Source organism: Pieris brassicae, chromosome 10 (assembly GCF_905147105.1).
Source record: "Pieris brassicae chromosome 10, ilPieBrab1.1, whole genome shotgun sequence".
Taxonomy (NCBI): Eukaryota; Metazoa; Arthropoda; class Insecta; order Lepidoptera; family Pieridae; genus Pieris; species Pieris brassicae.
In genome coordinates this window covers 15,306,186-15,325,698 of record NC_059674.1, presented here as the reverse complement: position 1 = coordinate 15,325,698, position 19,513 = coordinate 15,306,186, and the positions used below count along the sequence as shown (strand labels likewise).

The window sequence follows — 19,513 nt, the reverse complement described above, 5'->3', positions numbered from 1 at the left end:
AAAAATATTTAAATAATAGTATAGTACAACTGTAAAAAAATCATGAACTTCTGTAACTTATAATTCTTAATAAAGTAAATAACATCTTTTATTATATTATATATTAGGCGGAAATAAGCTTTTTTTCGTACACGAAACGCATTTTATTATGTATCTGTAATTTTAGTTCTTATTTATAATCTATGTATCTACAAGGAAGACCGCGATGTGTGGAGCGCCATTTTGCTTGGTTGGCTAATGCTTCTGCTTACGAGAGACCAAAATTAATTGAAACTTGCAGCAGCAAAGAAAATCTTTTTTTAATACAATATTCATAATGATCTAAATATAAGAGTGTGTGGTTAATTTTCAGTGTTAATTAAGTTGTATATTTTAGAGGAAACAATTTAACCACCATGTCTGCTCACGAGCAAATGAGGGCAATGTTGGATCAATTAATGGGAACATCGCGCAATGGTTTGTAATTCTTACATGAACCCTTTTACAGACTTTAAGAAATAATATTAAAGAACCTAGACTAAATCGCATCATTTGAAGGACCTATAAGTTTAGGAATTATAAGGGTTTCGAAAATCTATATTTAAGACCAAGAAGAAATATGTTACATTAGTTAGTTGAAACTACCCATTAGTTGAAATGCTCCACATTCAATATCAAAACATTTCACTATTATTAAAAATGAAACTTACAATTGTTCTTATTTGATTGCTATTATTTCAGGGGAAACTGACAAACATGGTGTGAAGTTCTATGATGATTCTGTATGCAAATCGTTTTTACTTCAATGCTGCCCACACGAAATTTTATCATCAACGGTGAGATAATTTTTCATAATAAGTAGTGGGTTTTTGGGGTGTTCAAATTTAATCCTTTTTGTTTTCGTATATATATATTTGACATTCAATATAAGCGTCACAATAAATTATAGCTGTTAAGGGTTTTCAAGAAATCAAAAATGAAATTAGGTTTTCATAGAACATGCATACATTAGGATTTTATTTAAAGTGTTTAAGAAATAAAATGGTCTTAATATGTGCAATTCATTAACAACCACCTTTTGCATAACAATGCTATAGTCCCTCAATTTCTTTTCATTAGAGTGGCTTGTAACTATGGTGAAATATGCTTTTCAGAAAATGCCCAACACTAGTCTTTATTGCTCATCACAATACAGTTTAACAGATGAGGGATAAATTGTATGAGTTAGGCTGTTCTGTAAGTACCAAGATGTACGTATAAAAACATTTCTAGTTAGCTGATTGTATTCATACTGCTATGCAGGTTTAATTTAATGGAACACTACGCTTAAATTTAAATTTTTAATTTGTCCTTCGGTTTCTATTGCTGCTGTGGTGAGTACATTGTTAAAATCATAAAAAATTAAAGTCGGGGAGGAAATTGCTGATTCAAATTCACCATTGGGTATGTACTGTGCTGTTTACGAGGCTAGAGTTAAACATAAATAAAAGTGTGCATGAAGAGAAAATTATAACTTTCTTAATATCTTTATTACACGAGCAAACTTATTTACATGCCCTATGAATAAAATTAGAAAAATCTCCTAAAAACTCTTTGTTGGTCTTCTTCACATGTTTTTAGCATTTTATTCTAAATAATAAATATAAAAGCCTAATATAACTAGTATAGGTATTACCTTATTAGGTACTTTCAGTTCCATATTCTAACCATTTTTCTATTTATCTATTGTTGGGTCCACATAGGTAGTTAAGAAATTAACGAGGTTGTTTTGCTGAGTTTTGTAAGTATAAAATATAACTAAGTGCCGCTGATAACCATATAGAGGATTTGCTGTGTTGGTGAATTTTGTATGTATTTTTAAATTTATTAGCGTCAATAGGGGTTTGATGTTTTATATTTCTTATAGGTACTACTGGTTATTATATTCTATGGGTTTTCAACATTCTTTATAGGCAGGTGTCATACAGTTTTATAGAACAAAATTGTAGTACATTTCTTATTATAATTATTAAGACATGTACATTGTTGATTATTTTGTTTAAATTATATAAGATACATTTATCATTATATGAATGAAATGTGGTGTGATGGAAAAAAGATGTACTCAAATATTTAAATAAGAAATTACTTTTACAGAGTAATTTCACAATATTACAATTTTGGTTATTTTATGTTATCCTTGATTGTTATATGACTTTCTTCTTGTTATCCATAATGATTTAAATTACAGCGCATGGACTTAGGTGAGTGTCCAAAAATACATGACTTGGCTCTCCGTGCCGACTATGAGCTTGCCTCCAAAACCAAAGACTACTACTATGATATTGATGTGAGTATATTTTGATAAATGTTATTATATTTTTTATTGATTATCTTATGTGATGGTGTTTTTATAACACCAGTTATAAAACACCACACCCTACTAAATTATTGATATAATCTCAATCTTACAAAATGAATTAAAATAATAGTATTCTAAAATAAACAGGAAATATTGCACCATTTTAGAGCGAATTGTATTACATATATATTTGTTTTTTAAAATAGCCCCTGATTGCCTTAAATTCAAAGTGAAACTTTGGTAAGCATATTTTTGCTTGAAATTTTTTAATATGTTTTTATAATATCGTGCATTAAATGTCTTATACATCACTTTTGTATTGTCTGTAGTCTAATGATCACATGATTTTCTATAGGCCACAGAACATTTAGAGGCTTTCATACAAGACTGTGACCGTCGTACGACGGCAGCGAAACAACGTTTAGCTGAAACACAAGAGGAGTTGTCAGCAGAGGTGACTGAAAAGGCCAATTCGGTTCATGAATTGGCTGAGCAGATTGGTCAGAAGTTGGCCAGGGCTGAAGCTCTTGGAGAGGAGGGAATGGTTGAAGAAAGTGTCAAATTAATGGGAGAGGTAGGTTTTCATATATATTTAGTTCCAGGTTATAGTAGTTAATATTAGAAGTGGTTTCTAAATGGTGCTTTCATCTACACTAATATTTTAAGAGGAACAATTTGATTTATTTGTTTGTTGGCATAAGCTCCACAACTACTGGAGAGTTTTGAATTATTTAGTCTCCATTAGAATCCTTGTTTATCCCAGATGAACATAGCCTGTAGTCTCAAAATGAGAAAAAAAATACCAATAATTTGTCGAAATCGATGTCGTACGCTGCGGAAATTATTCACAATAAAGTAATGTACTACAGACAAATATCGATATCTACGTAAAACTTTTGCACGCTCACTTTCTTTTGCTAGCGAACTGTGGAATCGACTCCCGGTGGGGGTCTTCCCTGAGAGATACAACCCCCAACTGTTCAATTTTAGAGTGTACTCCTTCCTCCAAAGGTCGGCAACGCAACCACTAAAATTGGTGGCCATGGGCTGCGATGAATGCCCTTTTTGAGCATAACGTAGGCTCGTTTGTCCCCTTATTATAGATAAAAAAAACATGAATCATGCGTTCGTATTATGTAATAAATGATGATGAAAATTAATATTTAACATATGAATAAGTTTGAGAAAAAGAAGTTTTTATATTTGTAAAAATCTTCAACAGATCGACGAGTTACGTAAACGCAAGGCAGTAGCCGAGCAAGAGTACCGCAATTCGATGCCCGCGTCCTCCTACCAACAACAGAAGTTGCGTGTGTGCGAAGTGTGCTCCGCGTATCTTGGTATCCATGACAACGACCGACGACTCGCCGACCATTTTGGAGGCAAATTGCATCTGGGATTTATTACCATTCGGGAGAAGCTCGCAGAGTTAAAAGTGAGTTCTTATTAGAGAGTTGATATCTTAAAGAAAAATATCTCCCAAAAATAGGATGGTGTTATTCATATTTTTCTTACCGCATACATTTCTATTTAAAAATTTAACTAAAGTCGTCAATAGTAGAAAAACATGAATATAAGTTTTAAATTCAAACTGAGTACTATAACAAATATATATATATATTATCATATCAGAATAAAAGTACTAGATATGGTAATAATATTTTTTTAAAATCATTATTATATATCATATTATAAGTACTTACTATATTAATGTTAATTTAACTAAAAAGGCTAAATGGTAAATAGCATCCCAATCCCATTTTATATGCTTTGTTTTTTAGTAGATAAAATTTACACTTTATTTATATAATTGCTAAACATTACAACGATATTGTTTTAATAGAAAACGGTGGAAAAGCGTCGCGAAGACCGTGGAGCGGAGCGTGAGCGTAGTAGCGGCGGGCGAAGACATTACGTCGGAGGGAGGGAGCTCGATCGACGTGCGCGTAGACATAGGGAGGTGCCTCGGGAGAGGAAGGATGAGCGTGAACGCACTGACCGTGAACGCGGAGAACGTGAGCGTGATCGTGGGCGTGACCGCGAAAGAGAGCGAGAGAAGAAGTAATTATTGCATTTTATTAGCTTTAAAATTTGGGACATACAAACAAACAGGCATACATAGGCATAGGGTGGAGTAAATTATTATTAAGAAATATTTGTCTCGTGTTGAATGGATATAATGTTTTAATTGCGTACCCTTCCAAGATCGAAATATCGGAATATTGCAAGTATTTATAAATAATTATTTTATATGTATGTTTTATTATAAAAGGTGTATCTTGTTTGTTTAAAATTAAGAGTAACTGATATATAAAAATCTGAAGAAAACACTTCTTAAACCGATTGAAGCTATGTATTATTATTATAAACTGATAATTATTTACATAATTTTAAATTTTCCGACGTTTCGCGTGCTTTACAGCGTGCGTGGTCACGGTGACTGAAGACAAAAGGTGTTGAATGTCAAAAGTATCACAGCTGTAGTGAAACTAATATATAGTAATAATTTTTTAATGTGTAAAAGCCAGGTTAACAAAAGACAATACTATATAACAATCTTAATTTCAGACGCTCCAGATCTCGCAGCAAGACCAGACGCGAATCGCGAGAGAAATCTCGCGGTCGTGATCGAGACGCGCGTCGCAGTCGCTCGTATCGCTCTACTTCACGCGAAAGGCGGAGGGAATAAACTACATACATAGGTCTATTTCAACAATTATTTAAGTTGCTCCATTTAGTGGTAACAGAAATACAGTGTAGACTCTATATAGAGTTGCCGTTGTAGGGTAAAAAATGTTACATGTAAGCGCAGGGTGGAACAACCAAAGTCGAGTAAAGGTGTTAAGGAGTTTGACGGTACATAGAGTTTGCACTGTAACTGTATAACAGTTTTAATTTTATTTTGTAGCTGACTTTTTAAACAATGATGGCATGAAGAGCTTTATGGTTTTTATCACAGTGCGCAAATACCCTAAATTGACAAATGACCCTGTATTTGGCTTAAACAGCTTATTTGATCATTTTTAAACGCTTTAGTGAGAATAAATACTAGTTACAGCTATTCTACACTAGGAATAAGCTCTTAAAATACTAAGGCAAATGGTTCATATATCATTCATCATCATATATCACACGCTTGTACTTTAGTGTAATAGAATATTACATAGATATCTTTTTATTTTGCCTCCTATAGAAATGTTTCATACATTTTATTTAAGAGCTAATAAGTTTATAATTACTTTTCTTCTATTAAATCTTGCTTAATTTAAAGTACTGCGTTGATTTGTCTCTCTACCATGTTTAACAAAGTGTCACTAATAAAACGTGGGCATATATTTGTATGAAACATTTTAAAGCGTCTTTAGCACAAAACAAATGGTTTAGACTAATGTCACACGTATTAAGGCGTTAATACTTTGTCAAACTAATTAAAATAAGAATAAGGTACTAAGTGATAGCCAACCCGAAGACCAGGGGCAGAACTTGAATAAAGTTTATTCTCAATGAAACATATTAGAAGACTGTTGAATTTGATTTTCATTGTATATTTCAATCTACCTTAAATGATATTAATTTGTTAATATTATTTTTGGTAAAGCGTGAATATATATATATATATATTTCGAGGATTTCGAGTACTGAATATATGTATTTAATATAATTTGTTCCAATAGAAAAAATATACTATTTATAACTGAACTTCTCATCTTTAAAACATTTTAAGTTACCTTTATAAAATTAAACCTGTTCTAAGAGTTGTTTAATATATGATTTTACTTTTGTAAATTCTGCACATTAGTATGCATGTAACCCATTTTTATAATTTCATTTCTGATATTGCCATCACAATTTTGTGACGCGAGGTAAGCCAGTCTGTTACTGTTAATTAGTTTATGATATCTTTGTGTTAAAATAAAGTTATAAAAATACATATTTGTGTTTACTATATATACCTCAGAATATCTTTCTAAAATGAATCATCATTGAGAGACCTCATTCTTTTAATTTGACTTGATTGTTACTGATTGGCCTCCGAACCGAAAAACTCTATCCCTCCGTGTTTGAACTCACCTTTCGTTAATTGCTAACTATCAGCTGCAGCAGGCCTTCCACTTTGTTCATACAGCGGTACCTAGACTGAGCTATTGGTCGCCGACCACTAGGCTAGCTGAGGTAAGCTTCCATGCGTTCAAGGTGCTACAGCCCACATAGTGGAAGGGCCTTGTATTCGCCTATAATGGAACTCTCCTATTACCGCATTTCATACCTCCTTGTCAGCTCCACAATTTTACGCAATAAATAACCACCACCAGTATCTTCTGCTCCTCTTTCACGGTTAGCTTCCTAGCTTCTGCTTCACTGCATTTCATGATATTTTGTCATGTTTACGGAAATTTAGCAGATGCTTTATAGGTAGTCCCTACCTAAAAGTCATTTGGCAGATTATTATTGTATTGTCTCACTAGTAAAGTGCGTACGCGTACGTTAGGTACGTATATTGTGTAGCGAGACTTGATCGAGATTTTGCAAATGAATTTTACGTTGGCATTTCATACTTAATAAAAATCATGGTTATTGCACTTCCCGTGAAATACCACGAAAAGCTGTGCCATGGGCAACCATGTAAAGCCATGCCGCGTTGATTTCAGTAAATACATAGTATAATACTAGTAGTAGGTAATAGTAGAATTATAAGATATATAAAAGATGACGGGTTTTTGCATATCAACTCCGGGAAATAAATACAGATAAAATTACATACTGGCGACTTTAGAAGTTTTAAAAAGGTACTATTGCATCACATAAAAGATTTTTGCTTAACTTTTACCCTTTTTAAATCGATAATCCGTTCGTATTGGACTACGCGTAGTGCCTTTGTCGATAATCCAACACATTTTAAAAAAATAAGTACGTAGTTACCCAAGAGATTTATTATTTCAGTGTACTTGTGGGCAAATGGTCGTCCACATTAAGGAAATTTTCGTAAATCTATGACTCCACGTCACGGATGGCAAAATAAAACTTCAGTTTGCATTTTATGCTACGTTTAATTCATTTTAAGAACTAACTATGGCAAAGATACACTATAACCATTCCAAACCATAACATGTTCAACCCAGAGATTCTTAATAAAATTACTTAAATATTGTAATATGATTTACTATGCATAGTTCGGGTTTATTGACGTATATATACAAAAAAATTATAAAACAATATATTTGCTGAAAGTTCCTTTCGATTAAACAGCTCTATATTAGCTAAATAATTCTGCTATCAATCAACAGCCGAAATATGTTTAAGTAAACTATTAAGTAGGAAAATGTATAAGGTACTATTATGTCTTGTACATATAATTCACTCAATAATTGTGATATAATATTATGCATTTAAAACATTGCATTTCGATCTTATAAATTCTGTGTACCTTTCTTCAAAGTTTGGTTACTACTGTAACACATAATCTTTATATATGTACACGAAATTATTATTATCTATTAGAATAGATATATATTCTGACAAGTTCTTTTAGAATAGGCATATATCGTAGAATATAGTAACATTAGCACCCATATAAAATAATTTGATAAGTACAGTAAAAGTGATATATAAATGAGATTAACGCAACATTGAGATCAAACTTAAAACAAGATTTGAATGGTACAGGCATTGTAGGCGTATTTATAAAGTATAAAAAAAAGAAAATCCGGCTTGAAGGACCAAAACTTTGTTATATACACATAGCCTCATATGAATACTTCCACTACCGTTCTAACTACAAAATGCTACATTCCAAATAACTTGGACGCAATTGAACTATTACAACTACATATTTAAAATATTAATGTGGCACTACGAGTCAAGTTTTTTATATTAACACCATTGATAATATAAGAAAGATGAAGGTTTAAAAATAGTACATGTTTCACACACACAAAAAATATCGCTTTCGGGGCAAAATGTAAAATTAGCAAAACGCACTCCTGCTAATTCTGAATAGATATATAATATGTCCAATGGAGGTCTGTCGAAACATTAACATTTTGACACTCAAATGACGTTTAAGTGTATACGGGCTTACTTCTTATGGTCATAACTTACTATTTTTTCTGATATTTCATGAAGTTTAACCTGGAGCACTAAGGTCCATAACCTAAAACGTATTTAAAGTAACAAGTCTTGAGCGCTGTCAAATATGTCAAACAGAAAAAATGGTTTGACAGGATCCGAAACTAGAAAGTTTGATGGACGTTCTAGATTTCGGTACTAAGACGCAGTCTAAAACGGTTTGACAGATTGACAGTTGACATTACATTTATTGAGGTGTTGACCATGATTCGCGTTTTAGATTATTGACTGTGATTTTTAAAATGAAAAGCACTATTATTAGGCCCGTATCATAAAATTTTATATTATTAATATTCTGGCAATGTTTGACGTTTACGTATATCTTGAAATAAAGTATGTATTTGTATTATTTAATTTTGATTTTATGAAGTTTCAGCTTAAAACCTAACATTTCAGAGAGAACTCCTGATAATGCCGATAGAATCACTACCTTCGTTATTGTGTATAAATAGTGGTTCGCGCAGATTCCAGATATTTTGTATGGAGAGTCTAGTTCCTGAAAAAAATGGCAGCATATTTATAATGTAGAATTGAATTAACAATGCATGTTCCTTAAAAAGTAATAACAAATCTTACCACCCATCAGATATAAAATAACTACCTTATCATTTATTTTTCTAGCCATATAAAATTATTAATAAAAAATATTGCATCTGTAGCAGTTTCACAGACTAGAAGGAAAAAATTAGTAATATAACATATTGTTACGAAGACGGGTCGACTGCATGTTTCTAGATTTTTCCACTAGTTAGAGAACTTTTCAGCAGGCTGTAATATGATTTCTGACCGTTTCAGGAGAGGGTCAATCACATATGAGAAAATTGTAATTTTCATAATGTTACCCTAGTTTTCAGGAAGCTGAAACCTTTTTTCAGTCGGTTTCAGAACATGTGTAGTCGAGTGGTGCAGTTTTCAGGCGTTTTCAGGCCTAGTTATACCCCTTTGATGAAGGAATATTCTAGACCGAACTTTCTAGGTGTGAGACAAGGACGAAATGATACGAGAGAGAGAGAGAGAAGATCAGAACTTTCTCGAAACTAGACGAGCACTCTAGAACGCCGTACGACAAGGACGGAGCAACGTGCGAAAGAGACAAAGAGTGCGAACGTTCTAGAATTGTGCAATCGCTACTCAGTAGCAAGCCCGCCTAGAAAGTTCTCGAATATTGTTTAGAATTATTCCCAGGGATATATAAGCGTGCCGAAACGCGACTAGTCGCCTTTAGTTTTGAATGCGATTACACGAGAGAAACACCGAAGCGATAAAGTGTGAATATAAGTGATAAAGTACTGTGTGAAGTGTGCATAAGTGAAGTATTTAGTGACTGTGTTTTTGTGTGTTATAAGTGCATCTCTGCTATTAATTTGTGCCCATAAATTCCTCATTTGATTTACCAATAAATAAACCCTTGAAGAAATCCACGGCATTTTCTATCCGATCCCCTAGCTCGTAACAATATAGTAAATTTAATAATACATACAGGTGTACGAAAAGTGAGTATATATTTTTCCTTTTACTACAAAATTTATTTTATATTTTGAGCCAAATTTCCATATTTTAAACGAATTACATGTTTTTTTATAAGAAAACAACACAAATAAAAAAGGCAACCTTAGACGAATCCTAAAAAAATCCATTTATAAGAAAACTAATTTGATCAATTTAATTGTAGCAGTACTTTTTCTTTACTTCTAAAAACTAAACCGTTTATGAAAAAAAAATATTTGTTTAGGAAATACTGATCATACAAAATCGAGTTTCAGTAAACAAGTTTCTACTTACTTTTAGCAAATCCGCGGCCAATTTAAGCACATTATTTGCCACCGTTAGTTGTTCTTTACTCTCTGGTCTCTGCTCTATGGCTAAATGTAGGTTTATCTGTTCTGTCAAAATCGCTGACAGGCAACCCCGGTACTTCTTATTGACATTACTGCCAAGTGTCAAAAGTCGCAATAAATACACTCCAAGGCATCCACTCCAAACCATTGCTTCCAGGAGCCAACCTCTCTCTAGAGTCACTGAATCCTGGAATATTAAGAGTTTATTTATTATTATTTACGTCACATATTTATCCCTAAACAGTATGTATTGTAGTTTTGTGATATGTTTGCGTTCATATCTGGTTTTTTAAATTCTTTTAATAATCTAAGGCAGGGGCGAACGGTCAATAAATATCGTGATCCTTGATCCAATATTTATTGAGGTGTAATATATCTTGAGCATATTGACATAAAATTTTGACATAGATTTTTAGTGATCCATCAATAACAATATCAAAATTAAAGCAGATGTTTCAATAACAGCTTGGCTACTAGAAGCTGGCGACAGAATACTTGTGAAACTCAACCCTTTAAACGATCTCCCTGTAGCAAAATATCGTAGTGACTGATAATTTTTCTCTCGCAGTTATGGAATTTGTCATGTTATATGTGAAGAAAACATATTTAATAATCAAAAACAATATAATTCATACGAATGTAATTTTTGTAATCTTCAGCGTCCGAAAATTTGATTTTATTCAATAAATTCAAATGTGTATATTTGTCGCGCTTTTTTTGACATCCATGATTTACTCAACGACGTTTTTCTATGATTTACACACATCGAATGCCAAAAATATGGCAATACAAGGCTTTCTATTTTCGTCCATTACTACGAAACACGTTTACTCCGAAGAACGATCTTCAGACTTCTGACAATATTCAAGTCAATATCTATTGAAAGTGTAGTACGACCACTTCATTCAATATATACTAAGACAGGTATCTTAATATTGGATCGCGATATTTATTGACCGTTTGACCCCTCCCCTGCCTTAAACCTTGTGTACTTTCACAAGGTCAAATGTTATATGAAAAATAATTACCCTTAATAATTGTGCGCTTACGCAGGCCAATAGAGTGAGTGTTATAACGAAAGCTGCTGAAACTATAACGTCCACTGACCTTTGTGGACCACGTCGCTGTAAATAAGCATGTTATGAGATATTTTTAATTATTTTATTGTATTTAATTTAGACAAATGTCATTTTTTATGATTCGAAAATTTGTAGGGCAAATTTCATAAACACAGACTACAAAACTGCACTTCCAAGTCCCGTATAACTGTAACCACCTTCGTGTATCTGACATATGAACTAGAATGTAAAAGTATTAAAGGCTTAAAGTTTAACTAGAAAACAGTCATATTTTAGCATCATAAATACAAAACGCGTCTTAGAGAAAAATGATCCAATCCATCAAATTTTTATTTAAATGTTTACGCATTTTTCCCCACTTGCTACATTTTAATTTGTACCTTATCTAGTAAACTCAAACTCAAAATAAACTTATTCATATAGAAAAACAAGTAGATTTATGAACGTCATCAGAAAAGATGTTGAAATTGATTCTAAATTTACATTTACTACCTAGTAAAGGGCTTTGAGCAGGCAAGAGGTACTGGCAAGAAATTCTCCGTCACTCTTTATAACCTTTTGAGTTTAGAGTCATACGAATTGTTTGAACTGGAGAAAATCAATTCCAAGGATTATTCATGTAAATATTCGTAAAATTTCCAAAAAATCTTATTTCTTAATTCACGTTTAACGAGAGTTTTGAATTTATTCAGTGATAATACTGTAATTCCTCTCTTTAATTCTTGGGCTAGGTTCTTTTAGTTAGTTGTAAAAACGAATACAATTTCCATATAAGGAGTCTGGAGCTTAGTTAGTCGTACGCTTAGATTAGTTCGCTTTCGAGTATATTACTGGTGAAAGACACAATTTGTTTTAAAATAGCTTATAATTTTTGTACATACAACAAGGATTCAAGAATATATTGACCAAATAGTCTCATAATATTTACTTTAATATCATCTGGATATGGTCCAGATAAGTACGCCAAGGCCTACTCAACATGACATCTCCTTCCAGTTGCCTTATATATACTTGATAACCGCTTATCATCACAATATATCTATAAAATAGACTTTATAAATTAAACATACCCGTAAATAAGACCTGGTCGAGAGCCATGTTTTGATATTCCTAACTGTGTTCAAACGGAAGTGTGGTAACTCCGACTTCCGGGCGCGCCTAGCGGATGTCAAATGTGAAAACAGTTTTGCGTATAGAAAACGTTGTTTGTACGCGCGCTCTGCTACCGCCAACAGAAAGAAGACAAGTCCACTAAGAGTGAACCGGAGAACGCAGGACAGGACGTTTGTTGATATTTCCCTGAAAATTAAGGAATATTGAACATTTAACATTATCATTAAATTTCTGATTTACTGAAGATTTTTTTTTCGTCCATCTCTTTTCTCCGAGATTATTTTCTTGAATAAGCAGTTGCCTTCAGAGAGCTTTCCTTTGGATGGATGACGTTTGACACACGGCAGTAATGTCAAAAAGGACATAAATAGCCTGTCTCGACTAAACAGATAAACATATGGCCATAGAGCAGAGACCAAAGACCAAAGCCTGTATCGAAAAAATACTTTGATGGAATTGTATGTCGCACGTTATAATTACCAAAAGCTGTCTCCAAAAGCACCATTAAAAGCGTTGAGCGGTGATCCTTGAGTATAGTTTCCAACAATGGAGGAAAAGCTTAATAAAGACAGCGATTGGAGTTCTTCTTCTGTCCGTGTATCCTGTTCTATTGCCATCTAAAATGATATTTACCATTATAGTGCATTAAGAATTGAAATTCAAACGAAGGTTGCTATACATCAAATAAATCACGAAAGCTTTAAAAACTTGCCATATGTGAAAATTACATCCATTCTTTGCCAAACTCTGACCTACACTTTATAGATTGGGTAGTCAACACAAAAAATATTATATGTTTGTTTATAGAAGCAAACGGGCAGGAGGCTTATGTGATGTTAAGTGAAACTGCGGCCCATGGACACTCAGCCTCGGAGGGCTCGCAAGTGCGTTGCCGGCCTTTTAAGAATTGGTATGGTCTTTCTTAACGGACTCGTCGTTCAGAAGTCGAATTGGTTCAGAAATACTTTATTGGGCAGCTTAGCTCACTACATATAGTGGCGGTGCGCGGCAAAAACTGCCTTAAAAACGCTCAGTTGTGCAGAGTTACTATACGAACGAAGGATTTTCATATAAAAATATTGTTTCTATTAAATTACCTTAACTTGTCTATTACATATAAGCTTAAAACAAACATAAGATCGAAAAGATTAACTTTTATAAACGAATGTTTAAGTTTGAAGCGAATTGTTTTTAAAATAAACCATTGAATATTGAGAAAAAAGCCGTTAATATATTTTTAAAACACTTTTTTTTACCTGTATAAGCCGCATAACCGGCGAGTTAAACGCGACAATAGCGGCCATAATAAATCCAGAGTAGAGACACCCGTCCACCATAGCTCGTTCTGCTCGCGCTACCACGTACCAACTTATATCTACCGCCGATAACTCTGCCCTTAGAGTTGATCCACGTTCCCACATTGTACATTTCACTGAAAGTCAGACAAATTAATAAGGGGCTTATAAACGAACTCTTTGTCATAATTAGTTTCGTCACTTTGCAAATACATACTTATACATTCATAATTACCACCACAAGAATTTGCGTGTTCGCACATGTACTATTATCTAAAAATACCCAAAAATCTATATCAGGGAAAAAGTCTTGTTAAACTTGCTTTAATTGATTTTAATCACCCACTGCGTGATATAAAATATGTGGGTACCTGTGTCACTAGATGGATCTAGTATTGCAAAAGGATCCCACGAGCTATCAGCTGTGTAATGGAAACCGACACCTGGATGTCCAGCCTCCGATTGAGACCCGTAACTACTTTCTTCGCCTAAAAAAAAAAACAAACAATTTGACTATGGAATTAAAATTGTATGGAGATTTTTGATAATCACGATTAATATAACTTATATCTAATTTTTAAATACGGCTTAAAACTTGGCAGGATTCGTAGGGTCTAATAAGTTCCGTTTCATTATCATATATCTAAATGACTAATTTGGAGGTATTTTTTTATCCAAGTCCTTACGGTGAAGTGGCTGGCAGGTGAATGTAATAGACCTTATCTAGTTTAGGGAGTAGTCCTACTTATAGGGAAACGTTGTGTATGCCTATTTTCAGTACAAATATCTATTATAAATAAATCATTTATATAATAACGGCTGCGGTTAAAATAAATAGCTGTTTTAACTACGTTAGATAATCAAGCCAAGTATTATGCAAAATAAAAATTCTAAGACGAAATAGATTCCAAAAATGGAAAACTAAAGTGTCTTACTGTTTGTAATTTGGCCCACCCAATCAGACATGGTATGGTGCGAAGGCAGAGCGATTGATGGGGCGGAAGCAGAACATTCCCCATCTGATGATGATGACTGGTAATTTTCTATTTTCTGAACAAACCACTCAAGTCAATTACAAAAAAATATGAAATCTATAATAATGTTCGATATAATATTAGAATCTTTGGAAATATTATATTTGTCAACCTTTGATATTTATAACCGAATTTGATATAAAAAGTTATCAATCTAGTTTTTTTGATGACGTGGATTTTCAGCTCGATTTTTTAAAGAATTAGTTCAATAATTTAAAGCCTAGATTACCTCCTTGTAAAATTTAATAATCAAAAACTGTGGGTGAATCACCTAAACCAAACAAAACAAACCAAAATAGTATCAAAATCAGTATTCGTAATATCACGCAACATTGTTTTCAAAATATTTCCAGTAAACAAAACATATAATATTTATAAAAGTCGTAATATGATAGATTTCGTTTGTCGATTGAAATTCCACTCCACCTTTTTTATTCACGGATCAAGAATATTCGTCAAATATACATTAAAACATATTCCAAAGATATATAAATGTTTAAGACGAATGCAAAATCTCAGAAGTGCAGAATTTAATGCAGTTATATGAAACTACATACAAAAATTTAACACAAACGTATTTTCACACATCTACCTGAAAAGTCTTGATCAAGTCCCGTATGTACCTATTACATTAAAAAGTGTAAAAGAAAATAAATAGGCAAGATGTTAAACATCATTTTTATTCTTCATTACCTTTTTATCTTTCATTCTTGTAAACTTTTCGTCACTAGACATCGCTATTTTATCTTTGGACCAGGATTTTCTAAATCGCACACTCACTCTCTTCCCAGCATTAGGACTACTCGTGACTGCATTATCAGAATCTGGATCAATTGATTTCTCTTCTAAATGTTTACCTTTATCACTATCATTAACAAGATTATTTAAATCTTTCTTTGTTACAGGTTCCTGTTTCTCTTCAATAACTTTTTTAACTTTTTGGTTTTCTGGTTTATCACCTTCACTAGAATTATAACCGTTAAGGCTTTCAAAGCCGTCATCCCCATCAGCAAATGTTGGTCTTGGCTCGTTTTGTTGATTTTGGCGAATATTAAATATTTCTAAGTATTTCCTTGTTAGTATGTTCGGTTTATAAGATGTGCTGGGGCTGGCGACAACGGGTTGATTAAGAGGAACTGTTGGGTCACGTTTCTTCCATGCCATATAGTCTTCATCGTCAGAATCTTTAGCTTTCTTTGGTAATTTATCTTTAATCACAGGTAGGAGATCATTTGGACTGTCTTTTGTTTCTTTTCTTCTCTTTCTGAAAATTAATACCTTGGTAGAGAGTTTAATGTTACAAAATCAAACAAAGTAATTCAAGATGGAATACTCATCCTCATTTTCTGTATCACCAAAAAATTATCACTAAGATGCTAGACACATAGAAGAATAAGATAATCATAATTGTTATAACATTTTTATTGAAATTATTTTGGCTATTTACACAATGCTGCAAATAGTTTTTTTTTTAATTAATAAGAAATTATTTTCATAATTGATTTTTACAAACAATTTGTGTTAAAAAAATCTATCTATGTTAATAAAAAAAATGCAATATTCTATAAAATAATACCTTTGGCCTACATCAGCAATATCAGATCTTGACAAGCGCCGTCGAAATTTGGGTGGTTTGGTGAGAGGAGTTTTACTATGGCTTGACGTGGCTCCACTTTCTGCTGACGCAACACCACTCCCTCCATCACAGTCTGATCGAGATCGTCTTTAATATTAAGAGATAATTTTAAAGTATATGTATATAAAATATATGTATATTTCCAAACACAAAAAAATACGTATCAAATATAAATAACAAATCATACAAAGTTTGAAATATAAATTAAACATTACTTTTTTTAAAATGCGATTCATATAGAATCTTAACTCTAATAAATATAATAATCATAGATCATGCTTACTTTGATGTTTTTTACTGCTTCAAACAACTAGCCTTAAGTTAATATTTAACTAATCTTTTTCTAAAATTGTATACAAATACCTAAAATATCGCGGTAATTTTCTTCTGTAAGTTGACCTCGGTCGAACTCTTGCTAATTCCATCTCTGTTGTGCACACTATTTGTGAATGTACCATACTAAGTACTACCATCAAAACCATTGGCACTATCCAGCAATTGGACTGAAATAATAATAATAATTTCCTTGAAAGAAAACAATTTTTAACCAGATTAAATCTGTATTTAATTTTTTACTACATTATAAACTTATAATTATTTTACATAATTTTAAATTTAAAATTTTCCGACGTTTCGCGTGCTTTATAATACAATAATTTTCTTGTCAGGTAGTGCAATTTTTTTTATGAATTGTTAATTAAAAGGAATTTAGTATGATAACATATTTTCTTACATGCTGTGGTTATTATTAAAGTGGTCTTTAGTTTTCTGTTAATATGTGTGGTAATTTGTTATGTTATAAGTAATGCATATTGCTCTATTATAGACATGTTGAATCCATTATAGAAAATATGTATAATGATTGTCTACCATAAAATAAATAGCAGCACTTCACATACTTACATCTAACTCAACAGAAGCTGGTGCAATAAAGTTTAATATTATATTGACAACTTGGAGGAACCATAAAGAGAGGAGAAATTTTGCACATGCAGGTGAGGTCTGTTGAGCCCACCATTGATATAGGGCTGGCAAGAATACAAGTCGAACCAGTGCAAACCATACAACACGTCTCATACCAAGAGTAGGCTTTGCTTTGGGAAATGATGAGCCTGTAAAAAATAACTTGGTAATATCTATTAATTAAGTTTAATTACTGAACATATTTTATATAATTATGTAATATATATATAATTGCATTTTAATGTGTAATGGCACAGGTGGAATAATATTGTAATTTAATTAGTTTTTGATTAAAGAATATAAAATTGTAATAGTTTTATTATATTTTTTTAACCTATTCCTCACTTTGGTTTTCTTAATTAAATCTTAGAATATTTCAGAAAAATTATACCAACCATGTATTATAAATATTTTAATTTGAAACTTTACAAATTTTATTAATATTATCTTTCAAGAATAATATGTTAGGTACACATTGCGTAAACACAGTACTAAGTTACTATAATGCATTATATTTATAACTCACCTCTAACTAAATCAACATCTATTAAATAAGATCGTGCATGTGATGAAGAATCTATTATGCGGCGGCGGTAGGTACCTCTCATCAGCAACTGCTCTACCATAGTCTCCCATTCTTCTTTGTCATAAGAACTTATTTTCTTCTGATACCTAATGAAATTAATAATATTTTAAGTTTTGACTTACTTAGATATTTAATTACAATTATTTAATAATAGTAGAGATTTTTTTTAAATTCCTTTGTATTAAATGGTGTTAATTACGGTGGGATCTTAGTTAGATTCAGCACATTGTTAATTACCAATTACATATTGTCTCAATAAGTCTGCTTCATATCTTCATAGTTTATAATTAAATATGCTTACCAAGCTGCAAGTTGCTTCATGACTATTTTCAACACATTAAGAATAATCACTTACAATAAATACAAGCTCACTTTTATTTCTTTAACATATTTATCACAGGCCAAGGCTTTTGAAACTATCACTCTAGCGACAGAAGTATTATTCCAACTGTAAGTAGATATTTAAAACATGAATCAGATATTTGGGACACACTTTAAAATTAAATTGATAGAGTAGTATATAAAGCAGTTGCTACTAAGGTAACAATCTGCTATCCCTTTATTATGTTCACCAACATACGATGCTCACCGGTTAATTGAGTCTGAGTTAAGCTTCAAAAGGTAAAAACTATAAGAATTAATTGTTTACAGTTACATTGGAAGAATAAGTATTCTGTATCATTGCTATATTTTTTATCAGACGCTTGAATTTTTTTCTTATGTGATACTTAGTCAGGCTTAATGAATCAATTATGTGAACATTAATAGTACAGGTTTCTATTTTCTAATATGCAATCATTTCTTTTGTTTGCAAAGACAAATTGTTAATTGGGCTAGGAAATGACAAACATCGATATTTGACAATATTGTCCCTGCGAGTAAATTGTCAAAATCATTAGGTATCTTCTTATCGCAGGTAATAAAATATAGTCTATACACTACGTTATTTACGTTATTTTTGGGAAGTAAGTATTTTGTAGAAAAAGCGCGGGAAACTTCGTTCACGGTAGACGTATTTTTCATGGTGCTGAAAGTTTCATTTAATTGTACTAGTTAAAACGCTGAGGATAAGCTGGTAGTTTTAATTTTTGTATTATATGTAATCTTTATATATATTTGTGTATAGTGGTATCGTGTAGTCGGTAAGTTATTTTAAATCTTGTAAATATTGTATGAACGAGCCCCCCGATCTAGGTCGGGATAGCCATGTTACTCTGAATCTTCCTGTGGGATCAAATGCTGGTTCACAAGATGACCTGGACAAAATGGATTGTTCGGTAACTCATCTCAGACAGGTGAAGGAAGTCGCAAACGAACTCGTTATTTGTGCCTTTGTCGGCAGTGTACATTAATTAAGAAAAAGAAAGGTAGTGGTTCTAGCGGTAATTTTTGTCAGTGCGAAAGATTATGCAATATAGAAAATGAGTCAATTAATCAAAAAGGTTACTTCTAAACCTATATCGCAATCCATGTCATCTCCATACTCGCAAAATAATAATAATTCACATAACACATCCTCTCAA

At 32.2% G+C, this 19,513-nt stretch overlaps 2 protein-coding genes across 5 annotated transcripts; one reads left to right on the top strand and one right to left on the bottom strand.

Moving 5' to 3' along the window:
• Positions 1-206: 206 nt before the first annotated feature.
• LOC123715392 (putative RNA-binding protein Luc7-like 2) lies at positions 207-6,251 on the top strand. Of its 3 annotated transcripts, none has more exons than XM_045670381.1 (8): positions 425-456; positions 721-815; positions 1,134-1,215; positions 2,210-2,308; positions 2,676-2,894; positions 3,543-3,755; positions 4,164-4,381; positions 4,889-6,251. In XM_045670381.1, exons 3-8 carry the CDS (start codon positions 1,183-1,185, stop codon positions 5,007-5,009), a joined length of 903 nt encoding a protein of 300 aa, XP_045526337.1. In that variant the 5' UTR covers positions 425-456; positions 721-815; positions 1,134-1,182; the 3' UTR covers positions 5,010-6,251. The 3 variants fall into 3 exon arrangements, with proteins under 3 accessions (XP_045526336.1, XP_045526337.1, XP_045526338.1); XM_045670382.1 differs by having other exon boundaries at positions 426-456; positions 1,134-1,229; XM_045670380.1 differs by lacking the exon at positions 1,134-1,215 and having other exon boundaries at positions 207-456.
• A 1,963-nt stretch (positions 6,252-8,214) lies between these two features.
• LOC123715194 (protein PHTF2) lies at positions 8,215-18,827 on the bottom strand. 2 transcript variants are annotated; one of them, XM_045670102.1, is made up of 15 exons: positions 18,580-18,827; positions 18,292-18,438; positions 17,931-18,076; positions 17,345-17,553; positions 16,805-16,944; positions 16,382-16,528; positions 15,499-16,069; positions 14,707-14,821; positions 14,143-14,259; positions 13,733-13,908; positions 12,957-13,093; positions 12,434-12,662; positions 11,313-11,408; positions 10,229-10,471; positions 8,215-8,942 (listed from the first exon to the last, which is right to left on the bottom strand). In XM_045670102.1, the coding sequence occupies exons 2-15, from the start codon at positions 18,309-18,311 to the stop codon at positions 8,793-8,795; spliced, it is 2,496 nt and encodes an 831-aa protein (XP_045526058.1). In that variant the 5' UTR covers positions 18,312-18,438; positions 18,580-18,827; the 3' UTR covers positions 8,215-8,792. The 2 variants fall into 2 exon arrangements, with proteins under 2 accessions (XP_045526058.1, XP_045526059.1); XM_045670103.1 differs by having other exon boundaries at positions 18,363-18,438.
• Between the last annotated feature and the right edge of the window lie 686 nt (positions 18,828-19,513).